Here is a 12,908-nt window from a genome sequence, read left to right on the forward strand (position 1 = left end):
TGCGCCCGGCCCCCACATCCTTATTTTTTCTAATCAACTTAAAGTAGCACACATAATCTGGCATTCCCTTTTTTTTTTTTTTTTTTTTTTTGCCCTGCTTTTTCTCCATAGCACCTAACACATCAGAGTATATTTATTTGGTTGTTGTTTTGTTTGTTTTCTGTCTCCCACTAGAAAGTCTCTTTCATGAAGGCCTTTGGTTCATTGTTCTGCCTCCAGCAAATAGGACAGTACCTGACACTTCGGAGGTGTTTAGTAAATATTTGTTAAATAAACAAATGAGTGAACTTGACACTTACTCTGTGTGACTTTACGAAAATATATTAACACTATTAGCTTTAGCTTAATCGCCTTTTAAATGTGAGTAATGCCAGTGCCTACCTCAGAGTCTATTATAAAAATAAAATGAAATAGTCTGTATAAAACCTATTTAGAGCTCAACACAGGACAGTTACTGTAACATTATTCTTATTCTATTCCTCATCTTAATCATTTGTAGTTCTCTAAAAAACTTTTGGAAAATTCAAGACATTCTGGGCTTTATATATAATTTTTAAAAAAGAATTAGCTAATCTTCCATTAACATCCTGATAACCAAGAGAAAATTCCGTATTGAGATCACAGGATTGCTGAACCCATCAAATCTTCATTTGAAAGTTCTCTGGTTTGTCCATCTGGAGTTTGCCCTGACTGAATGCACTACCCTTAAATTCTCTAGTAGAACTTTTCTTCTAACTAAGCCTCACACTGCAGGACTTCAGACGAGTTCCTGACATTTTACCCGGGTAAGAGGTAGAACTTAAGCTGTGAATTCAGAAAAACATCTGTTAATTTGCTTTCTGTGGCCTAATTAGTCAGCTGTTGTATACTTCAAACTCTTCTTGTTGTTAATTAAATGTTTAGAGTAAGGGGGAATCCTAAGTGTAGTATTATTTGATTTATTTTCAGGTAAAATGCATTTTGGCCTCCAAATTAATTACCAGCAATAAAACTATGCAAAATTCACTCTCTTCCATATTTCTGTAGCACTCATTATTCTTCTACCTTATCATTTACCACAGCATATTAAAATTACCCCTTTATTTGCTTGTCTCATCTGCTAGATTCTAAGCTTCTTGAGGATAGGTCCCATGTCTTAGTCATATCAATACTGGTAGCAACTGGTCCCTACGAGCCTGTTTGAGATTATGAATGTTGTTAAGAAAAACTGTGCAGTGTGATATCATAAGAATAGATGCTGGAACCAAAGTATCTAAGGTTGAATCCTGGCACTGGCACTGTGGGAGCTCAGGTAAGTTACTTAACTGTGCCTCAGTTTCCTCCTCCGTAGAATAGGGACAATAATAATATGTACCTTGTATGATTGTTGTAAGAATGAAATGAAAGCATACAAAATGCTTATAACAGTGTGGCTATTTATTATATACAATAAATATGATTTTTAGTATTTAATAAATGTTAGCTTTCATTAAACTGGAAAATCGGGTGGACTTTTCGTGGCTACAAGCTAATTTCAAAGCAGGCTGAGTCATCTTTAGATCAGTCATTCTGTTTAAAAGATGGCAAATGTATGCCTGTCTAACACTATTCACCTTTCTGGTAGACTTAGCTCAGTCCCCCAGGAAGCCACCAGTGCACTGGTGTTCACACAAGGCATAACAAATTGTTTGCTACTCTTGTTCTCATTCTAGCTCTCACACCCAATTTCAAGCAAACCTAGACTAGGATGAGATGAGGAGACAGCTAGGATTAGGTATGTAATGGAAGGTCAAAGAGGATCAGAGGTAGTTAGCCCAGGACTCAAGCCTCAAGCAAGCTTGAGTTACTTGGAGATTTCAGACAGGGCTGCCATTTGAGTCTTCCTCAACCTGCCGACCACTGGGCAGAGCCTCACCTTGTGGAACTGTGGAGGGTATATTCGGGCCGCCCCATGGTTCAACAGGAGCTGGTAGCAGATCTCAGGCTGGGCAGCAGGGCGCACGGAGGTGACCTTCAGCACGTACTGGATAGCAGCACAGCCGTTGATATCCATGAGATTGGCTTCGGCGCCAGCTTCCAGCATCATGTGCATGAGCACGTGGTCACAGTTCCAGGCTGCCTTGTGGAGGGGAGATTTAAAGTCGTCATCCCGGGCATTGACTTCGGCTTTGTAGTCAAGCAGCATGCGGCAGACGAGGTGGTGATCCGTGCTGTACTCCTGCTCCTTAAAGCGGAGGGCCCAGTAGGCGGCGATGGCCAGGGGGGTCTCCATGTGGGCATTCACGCTGTCCACTACGGCCCCGTGTTCCACGTAGAAGGCCACCAGCTCCGAAAGGCCGAAGTGGGCAGCCGTGTGCAAGGGCGTCTCCTCATCTTGGTTGTTAGTCTTCATGTTCACATTCGCTCCTATAAAGGGAAATTGAGGAAGACAATTATTTAACCATGTTTTATCATTATTCCTAAGGTTCATTAAACAAGACTTTTCTCACTCCTTCTCTTTTAACTTCCGACTGCCATATATTAATCCCAACCCTCAACCCCTTTGCCCCCAGGCTCCCTTCCTGGGCCTCGTGGAAGCCATTCCCTTGAAGCAACAGTGCCATCTCCTGGACAACCAGCAAAGGTACCCAGGGGAGGAGAAGGAAGGATTTGTGCCAGAATGCTGGCGCCTTGCTGAATTTCATTTCTTACTCCCAGGTGAATTTGGAAATACCAAGAGATTTCTACAACTAAATCTTTTTAATCAATATAACAATGATATTTGCTAATATCATTAAAAGCAAATGTTATGTCACAACATTTGACTCTTTAAAAACCAACTGTTTTGAATATTCTACAAAATAATACTTTTCTTCTCTTTCATAGCAGATGAACCTAAAAGTTTGATGCAAGTAAACTTTAGTAGTATGGAAATTTCCCATCCCTTTGACTGAAATTGCAGTATTAGGGCTGCCCAAGTCTGTGAGGCTTTCTTGGAACACAGCACCACCACAACCACATATGCTTGTGCATGCACACACACACATACACATACACACACACGCATGACTTTAGTCACCAAACTAGCCTAAAGGTTATATTTTTCATCAAAAGGGGCAGAAGCTGGTATAGTAGAAATATTCATTGAAAGAGAGAAAATGATTCAGAGACTGCAAAATGTTTGATTTATGGTTGACAAAGGATGTTAGAAATAGGAATTTTTTGTATTTGGAAAGCTCCTTAGAATTACTTAATCCAACCCACTTATTTAACAGACTAGAAAAATTAAGTGAATTTTGTTTTTCTAATTCGAAATGTTAAGTGTGAGAGTGGTCAACTCAAGAAGCTGAAATTTTCTTTCTCAGCCTAATTTAATGAGGTGAACCAAATGACCCTTAGGGGGCCAACTCTAATATCAACGCTACTGGAATTTTTTATAGCTACTTCAAATATAAGTCTGTAGAGACTTACTATTATTGTTATTATTATGCTAGTAACTAGTATTTATTAAGCACTTAACCATGTGCAACATTCTGGGCTAAATGCTTTTCATATACTGCCTCATTGAATCTTCCAAATAATCCTTTGCAGTAGGTGCAGTTTTTATCCTAATTTTACGGATGAAGAAATTTGTACTCAGAGAGGTTAATAATTGGCCAAAAGTACAACCAGCTAGTTGTTGTCACAGGTGCAACTAGCTGGGGCCGGTGTCACAGGTGGTAAAGTAATTTACCAAGACAGTTGTAGGTAAAGGAAGGCAGATTTATTAGACAAAGTATGAAAATACATTGCAAGGTTGCAACTGGCAGCACAGCAGAGAAGGGGTTGTGTAGAGGCAGGGTACAACTGGAGTGAAGTTTTATAGGGTTGTGCTGGAGGGAGCTGCTGTGCTGAAGGAGGTCATTGTGCCCACAGTACAAGGTCATTGTGCCAGGAAGAAGTCATTGCTTGTGATTTCCCATTTCTCAGAACAATTGTTCATTGTTCTTCCCCACCTGGGGCTCTCTCCCACTGGGGACCCCCTTCCTCATTGTTGAACCAAGGTTTGAAAACAGCCTGGCTTTGAAATTCCTTATCAGTGTTCTGTTCCACCTCATATTACTTTTCTGAAGGAAAATTTTTCTGTAGTTTACTCTCTTTTACTATATGAAAATCAGAAAGTAGTAGAAAGATAACATTGTATTTTGTTAGCTTTAAAAAAAATCCGTTCACCATGTATTGTTCCTTTATGCCCTTATTTATGGCATCTCCTGATCATATGGAACATATTTGAGAAAGCCAAAACTCCTACAAGCATGCTCAATATCCTATACAAACTCAGTCCCCAAGGAAGGTACCTACGAGTACATTGCTCTGTAAACTCTAAGACTGTATTTCTAACTTGTAGAAGGCAGAATTGTAACCAAAGATGGTCTTTCACGAAGCCATCTGTGTTTATCAGTATTCTGCCTAGAGAAGTTCTGGGTCAGGTCTTATTTCAGGTCAGCTCGTCTTTGCTCTGGAGTGAAATGGAATGAATGAGAATGTCTTCGCAGAAGCCATGTGCAGGGTCACTTCAGATGCTGGAGAGTTTCCAGTAAGGAAGAGAATCAACGGTCAGGATGAAATTCTTACAGGCCAACTTGGAACAAACCACATCCTTTATTTTTTAATGTACTTGGACATTTACGATTGATCTTTGACCTGTTGGTGCAACTAGATATGCTACCTGGTTTCCTCTTCTGAATAGGAGTTCCTTATTTTTATACTTGAATTGTGTGGCCAGTGTAACTTTTCCAGGAAATATACAAAGTACAATTATTTGGCTACTTTTTTATTTTAGATTTTGTGATTTATTCAATAAATTAGAGACCAGAAACATCAACTCCTGGAAACTTTGAAATACATTTTTAATGTGAAAATACAGTGTATTAGTTTCCAAGAGCTGCCCTAACAAAATACCACACACTGGGTAGCTTAAAACAACCGAAATTTATTTTCCCACACCTCTGGAGACTGGAAGTCCAAAATTAAAGTGTCTAGGGTTGGTTTCTTCCAAAGACTTTGGAGGAGAATCTGCCTCAGAACTCTCTCCTACCTTCTGGTGATGGCTGGCAGTCCTTGGCTTGTAGACCTATCACTCCAGTCTCTGCCTTCACCTTCACATGGCATTCTCTCTGTGTCTCTGTGTTGTAGGAAAATCGGGGTTCTTGTCACATGACCAAGGTAATTTAGGCACGCAGACACTTTGAAGGGTGAGGGGTTACAGAATTTATTCGGCAAAAAGGAAAAAGACTGTCAGCAAAGTGAGACAGGTTTCTGTTAACAGGCCCCCATCTCACAGACTCAATCCCAGGTTACCACCCAGGAAAAGGAGAGGCCAGGCTGCTGCCCACTGCAAACAGCATGAACTTCCATAGCTCCATCCCATTCTCCCAGTGCGCAGGCTGGTTAGAGGGTCTCTGGGGACCCCATTGTACTTGGCTGTCTCATTTGTGTCTCCACATGGTCATCTTCTTATAAGAACACCGGTCATACTGCAATAGGGAACAACCTTACTCTGGTATGATTTTAACATAACTTAAGTAATTACATCTGCAGCAACCTTATTTCCAAATAAATTCACGTGCTGAAGTATTGGAGATTGGAACTTGAACGTATCTTTGTGTGTGTGTGTTTTGGAGGGTGGCGCACAATTCAACCCATAACACGTAACATACATTACATAGTATATAAAATATATATGTACAGTTTTTTTAATTATTGTAAAGCCATCACCACCTAATCACATCCTTGGTCAAGAAATTAGACACTCTTAGCCCCAGAAAATCCTTCCATTTTCCAATTTTTGAAATTTGAATAAATGGAATCATAAACACAAATTCTTTTGACTTGCTTCTTTCACTCAACATTGTATTGGTGAAAATAATCTGTCTTGTGCTGTTTAGTTCTCATTTGTTCATTTTATTATGTCTGTCTTTTAGCACGAGTAATCCACAATTTATCCATTCAACTGGGGATGGGCATTGCCCGTGTCAGGCTATCCCAAGCACTGATGCCATGGGCATTCTTGCACATTCTTGTACGCTGGTGCTCACATGCAGGGGTTTCTCTGGGCTCTACATCTATGAGTGGAATTGCAGGGTCACTGGTATGCATACCTTCAACTTCATTAAGTACTGTCAAATAGCAGTTGTACCAGCTTACACTCCGATAAGCCATGGGTGAGGGTTTCTCATTGTACTACATCCTTGTCAGCATTGGTATTTTCTGTCTATTTAATTTTAGCCAATTTGTTGGTTGCAGAGTGATATCTCATTGCATTTGAATGGTTTCCCTAATTACCAATGAAGTTAGACACGTTAATATTTTTACTGACCAACAGTGCTTTTATATTACTCTTATAAGCATTTCCATGTTATTATATAGTCATTTTAAACATAATTTAAAATAACTACATACTCCTTAGGGTAAGTTTACCCTACTGCGCTGATTTTTTCCAAAATTTTGATCTTAAAATTAATGCTACATTAATAATTTTATATGTAAATTTTAGGATTATTTCCTTGGAATAAATTCCCCCAAAATAGAATTATTAAGCTGAAACATTTGAACTACGTTAAGAGTCTTTATTAATAACTACCAAAAGTTATATTTTTATCTCTCTCTGTGATGCATAAGACTACTTACTTCACTAACCAGTATATTATACATTTAAAGAGAAATTCTTGCAAAAGAAAGTCTTATTTTTTAAAATCCAAATTCATTTGATTATTAGAGTTTAGACACTTTCTCTGTAATTATTAACTAATGGTATTTCTTTTTTAGTTAATTGTCCAAATTTAGTTCATTGTCTCTTTATTAGGTGAAATCGTTCTGCTTTGTTTGCACTTTTATGAGCTCTTCATCAAGATATAAGCTTATGCTATCATAATTGCTATAAACATTGTAACCAGTTTGATGTTTCCTAAACACAGTGATGTTAACTTTCGATTGTCAAGTTTTCCCTTGCCTTTTCCTTTGTACCAGAATGTCCTACTCCTTTCGGAAGTTGCATAACAATCTCGATTACTTATAATCTAGTTTTTATAAATGTTAAAAAAATGTTTAAAATTTGATTCGTCTGGCTTTTATTTTGGTGTACACATCCATTTAGGAAGAACTGACATTCTTACAGTGTGGAGTCCTTCCATGCAGACATATAATCTGTTTCTCTAAAAAGTTTTCTTTACATTTCTATAAACTATATAAAATTTGTAGCAGTTTTCGTTCTAAGTGGGCACATTGTTTCTGGGGTAAAGTGACTTTTAATGGGAGAAGTTCCTTCTTGAACCTTTTAATTTATGCAAGAGGGTCTCCAGAACTAGTCTAGAATTATAGTAAATGAGACAGATAAAAAATTGAATTTTCTCTGCATGATAAAGAAGGAATTTTCAGATTTCATCTGTGGGCAAAAGAAACACTGGTTTGTGTGCACTGAGAATGGGATGAACAGGACAGATAGGATAAGAATTTCAGCAAAGAAGATGGAGACCCCTTCCTGTCCTGACGGTCTTGATTTCTTGAAGAGCCTTTGTGTGGAAAGAGACTGGTACTAAATGGGAGCACCAACTCAGATAAGTGCTTCCCAACCCTTCCAGACACTTCCTATGCTGCAGTGTAAGCCATAGAGAGTATCATCTACACATAATCTTTTAAAAATAAATATAACTCCCTGGCTAACATGTAGAGGCAAATTTATGATTGTTACAAATAATATAAATAAACTACAGTGATGTAGTGTGAAATTCAATATGTTAATATTTAGGAAAGATTATCCTAAATGATATAATGAAGTATGATTTGCTTGAACCCATGTGTAGAATCTGAACAGCTACATATTCGAACTGATAGAGGTGTTTTATATTGTAATTCAAATACCACGAGCATCATTGCCATCATGAATGGTATTCCAAAATAAAAAAAATTATTGGTAAAGTTCTAATAAACCAAAGTTCAGCCTCACCTTGATTTATACCACAGCTGCATTTAAATGCAGCTATAGTTATTTAAAATGCTATAGTTATTTAAAAACTCAAAATTATTTTGTGTTTATATATAAAAGAACTCTGTTGTGTTACTGCATCTAAATATCTATTATTACATCAGCGCCAAATCTAAGACTTTAATGAATTATGAAATAGTCAAACATAGAGAAAATTCCAGAAAATATTGACACCTGTATACCATACCCATATTTGACTGAATTTAATTATTGCCATATTTGCTTTAGTTTTCTTCTGTCCTATGGGTTTTACAGAAAACTCTAGCCATTTTCTTTCTTCTTCCTCCCATGTTTTTTTCCACCACAGAGATAACTACTATTCTAAAATTGATGCTTGTCATTGCTTGGTAAATTTTTGTTCTTTTTACTATTTATATGTGTATCCATTTAAAAATATACTATTATTTTGTGTTTTAAAAGCCATATACATTGTATCTCACTTTTGCAACCTATTTTTATCCATCACAACATGTCTTTGAATAGAGAACTTTTTTTTTTAATTTCAACTGCTGAACAGAATTATCTTGTATAAATCACAGTTTAGCTATTCCTTTACGAAGGATGGTAAAGTTGTTTTAGCTTTTACCCAATAGTAAATATCTTTCAAATTGTGCAGTAGTTACTTGAGAGGAAGAAATAGAATTACTGGGAAGTAATGTATGAACATTTTCAACCATATTAAATTATATTCATCAGTGTATATATCAATGTATATGTCCATCAGTAGAGTTTAAAGGTTCAAAATCATTTCCAACATTTGATACTCTCAAACTTCTTAGTGTTTGCCAATTAAATGGTATTTTGATTTAATTTGCATTCTCCTGATTACCAGTAAAGTGTATTCTCATATGTTTACAGGCCACAGAATCTCACTTATAAGAATTTTCTCTTCATAGCTTCCGCCCATTTTTCACTGGGTTGTGCTTTTCTTATTTATTTTTCATAATAAAGGTCATATTCAAAAAGGGAACATTTCTTTATATATTGAAAACATAATCAGAATATATAAAGATCTACTATGAAGGAAATGATAAAATTTTTATTGAAGGCAAAAGACTCAATAAACGGAAAGTTTTACTATGTTCGTAAATAGAAAGACTCATTATTGTAAAGATGGCAATTATTTCAGAATTAATCTATAAATTCAATGCAATTCAAACATTTTTCCCCACAAAATTTGCAGAGTAAAGAGCAAAAATAACAAATCAATTTTGGAAAAGTGAAGTAAAAAGAATGAAAAAGAAAAATTTTTTTAAATTAAAAAAGAATAAGATGGAAAGAAAAGACAGTGAATAAGGGGTACTTACCCCACCAAATATCAAAGCAAACTAATTAAAATAATGTGGTGTTGATGCACAAACAGAAAACTGGACCAATGAAATAGAATGTAAAGCCTAGAAACAGACCTACCTACAGAAAGCATCTGTAATGACAGGTGTGGCCATGGATAAATAATGGACTATTAATAAAGGTATTGGAACCAAAGACTAGCAATGTTATGAAAGCACAGATTTCATCTCTAGTGTGTGTGGATGGGAATGGGGGGTGGGGAGTGGGAGTGTGTGTTTAATTTCAGATAAATTAAAAGCAAATGAAAAGCTAAATAATAAGCTTCTAAGATAAAGATGTAGAAGTAGGGATTGGAAAAGAACGGGCAATACTCTGTATTCAGTCACTATGGTTCCAGAATATCCTTTCAACTTATTTACTTTTGATGGGCACGTTTTTAGCCAAGCCTTCTATTAGATCTGAAACAACAGAGCATTGTTTTTTATTTCTTCCACCAGTTGAGCTTGTTTGTGTACTTTCCAATAAACCTGAGTTTGTAGACAGGATGTTAATTGTTTTCACTTTGTTCAGTCTCTTAGTTGGCTGGAAGAGTTGGAGAGATCAGCTGAACAGCTGTTAATGGTATACTTTGTTTCTGCTCCCTTTGTCCGTAACTTCCTTAAAGATTCTGCAATGCAGTACCCACCACCGTGTCAGAGACACATGTGCCCCTGTTGGGGGAACACTTTCAAAATTCAGAATTCAAATTATTCCTTGACTCAGGGATATAGCATATCATTGAATATAATGCCCCAGCACTGAAATTTAATATTTTATTAAAGGTTTTTCTGGGCTTAGATGTTTTCATTAATTTTACCAAACTGAACCTACCCATTTCATCTCCAAACAAAGGCATGTTTTTTGATGAAGATTTTTTTTCTTCTACTGTTTTGAAACATTGCCCGTATTCAAAAAGAAAACATCTCTTTATGTATTGAAAACTATAAAATCATTTTTGCTTAAAATATTCACGACCCGCCAATTATCAAGTAAGTTAAAGTCAATGAAAAAAAAATCCCCTCTTAAAATTTTTAACTCCAGTCCTCAAATGCATGACTTAAAACATAATAAATCACTAATGGCTGCCTTTTTAACATCACCTTAAAAAATTACACTTTTCTTAGAAAAGGTATTAAGACAGGTCAGAAAGACCATGGAGAAAATATTATCATGGTTTGTTAGTAAGGATTTGAGAAGGAATTTTGTTCCATTTACTATAACTTCAGGTAGAAGTTCAGAATCCTCATTAGTTGTTTATTTTATCTGAGATGTTTGATCCTTGTTGGTTTACACTTGCTCTCATCACCTTGACCTGCACCTGCCTCAGTACAAAACCCTTCTGGGCTGGTATAGGCTTCTGTGCAGATAAAGAACAGCACATTTGTCATGCATTCTTTTATGAAAATATTAATTGTGTCTGCTATTTTTTGAGCACTCACCAAGAGTTTCACATATGTTGTCTTGCTTACTTTTCACAGCACGAATTATTTAGAAACATCTATTATTCAAAGGTTAGGTCCCTTTTATTCTTTTCAGGGCTTTTCATTTTCTGCGTGTTCTGGAATTATTTCTCAAGTCTGCTTCTTTTTCAAGGATGCAATTTTGTACAGTGTCGAGTATGTTATGAACTGTCACCAAAGCATATTTTCAGTTGGCTGCTTTTTTCTAGTTTCAATTTTGCCCTTTCAGTCTACATTCTATGGCAAATATATTCTCTTGTGTCTTCGATAGTCTTGTCTCAAATGAAATCTTAAATGAAATACCATTTCCTTTAAGTTCTCATTTATCTAATACTCACATTCTCTAGAGTCTGGGGTTCAGAACTACCTTCTTCCAGAGCAACAAGAACCATTAATTCCTCACCTGTGCACCTCATTCTTTAAGATTTATGTCGTCCAGTGAAATTACTCTTTATTTCTTCTTATCTATAATCTTACTAACTCCCAGTGACTCTCCCATTTTCCCTGAAGGCACAGGTATCTGGCTCAAGTCTTCCTTTTATCTCTGTCCTGACGTCACCCTGCGAAACCTTTGTGGATGGCCCATCCAACACACTTGCACTCACAATTCTAAACCTTCTGGGGCAAATTGTATGGCAATGATAAAAAAATCTCATTGGTCGTTCCTGCAATGAATGACCTGTTAAAGATTTGTTCATCATCTTGTTGGACTCAGTCTGAGTTAGTGGTTCCAGTTGCCCAGTTTCATCTCCATCTTACCTTTATCTAGGTATCTAGGTCATTCAACTCTTTCTTGAGTGCCAATATAGTCTAATTTTTTTCCTTAGGTTAGGATTTCATCAGAATAAACTTAATTATGCTGTTGTAAAGACACTCATATTTCAGTGGCTTAGAGCAACAGAAGGTTATTTCTCACTGTCACATAGTGCACTGCAGTTCCAAGGGGCAACTCAGAATCAAGGCCCTCCATTTGATTCCTCAGGGCTCCAAGCTGCCTCGGTCTTATGGCTTCGCCATCTCTCTCTGAGGCTTGCCCCACTATTACAATACCATGGGGAGAAGAAGACTTTAAAAATACCTCATGGACTTTTCATTGTCTAAGCCTGGAAGCCACTCTCATTTCTTTTGTTCATATGTCATTAGCTAGAAGAGACATATGCCTGCTGAACTTCAAGTGGACTAGAAAGTGTGGTCTTCCATGAGCCTGGAGTGGAAGAGAACTAGATATTGGTGAAAACTAGTTATTTCTACCATTGCTGAATTGAGTTTCTGTGGGTTTTGGTAAAACAAACAGAAAATGCTGACTAATTCGCATCTTTACCTTCTCTATCCTTTTAGGGGAAGTAGGGTCTCTCTTCCAATTTAAGACCAACACCTTCCTCTTTGCAATTGATCATACACCCAGCAGTAGAACGTTGCTCCTCAAGTTATTTATCTCTATTATTTACCCAACATCTCCATTCCCATGGACTCTTTGCCCTCATATTCTCAGCATACTTAAGCTTTTGCAACTCTTTTCTCCCTTTTAGCTAACCTCCAATTTCTTTCAATTGCTTTTTGTTTGAACTCCTTGAAAAGGTGGCCTCTGTTTTCTGCATTCACTGTCTCACCACCCATACACTCCTGAGTCCATCAAACCTTGCCTCCGTCCCCACACTCCACTGGAACTGCTCAGATGAAGATCACTAGTGGCCTGTAATTGATTATCTACATTTTTCAACCTTCCATTTAATGGTATTGATGACTCATTTCTTGAAATTCTTTGGGTTTGTTTTTGTTTTTGTTTTTGTTTTCAGTTTCCTTGGGTGTGCTTTCTTCTCCCTCTCTGAAAACAAAGTCTGTGATGATTTTTCTGTGATTTCCTTTCTTCCCACTCCCTAAATTTTTGCTTCACTTTGGGCATCATCATTTGCTCCTTGCACTTCCTATTATACATAACTTCCTTGAGCAATCAAAACTACTATTTTCTCTTTATCTGTGAACAGACAGGTCCCCAAATTCTATCATCATATATATATATAATAAAAGACTCGTGTCTAGCATACATAAAGAACTATTAAAACTAGACCTGGCATGGTGGCTCACATCTGTAGTCCCAGCATTTGGGGAGTCTGAGGCAGGAGGATTGCCTGAGCACA

At 36.9% G+C, this 12,908-nt stretch overlaps 1 protein-coding gene across 1 annotated transcript in view; it reads right to left on the reverse strand.

Annotated features, from left to right (window-relative positions):
- ASB4 (ankyrin repeat and SOCS box containing 4) overlaps positions 1–12,908 on the reverse strand; it is a 54,403-nt gene that overhangs the window by 10,047 nt on the left and 31,448 nt on the right. The window contains exon 3 of the mRNA XM_055269979.1: positions 1,895–2,385. Within this exon, the coding sequence (XP_055125954.1) occupies positions 1,895–2,385 (491 nt within the window). The remainder of the gene's footprint in view (positions 1–1,894; positions 2,386–12,908) is intronic.

This window comes from Symphalangus syndactylus, chromosome 3 (assembly GCF_028878055.3).
Source record: "Symphalangus syndactylus isolate Jambi chromosome 3, NHGRI_mSymSyn1-v2.1_pri, whole genome shotgun sequence".
Lineage (NCBI taxonomy): Eukaryota > Metazoa > Chordata > Mammalia > Primates > Hylobatidae > Symphalangus > Symphalangus syndactylus.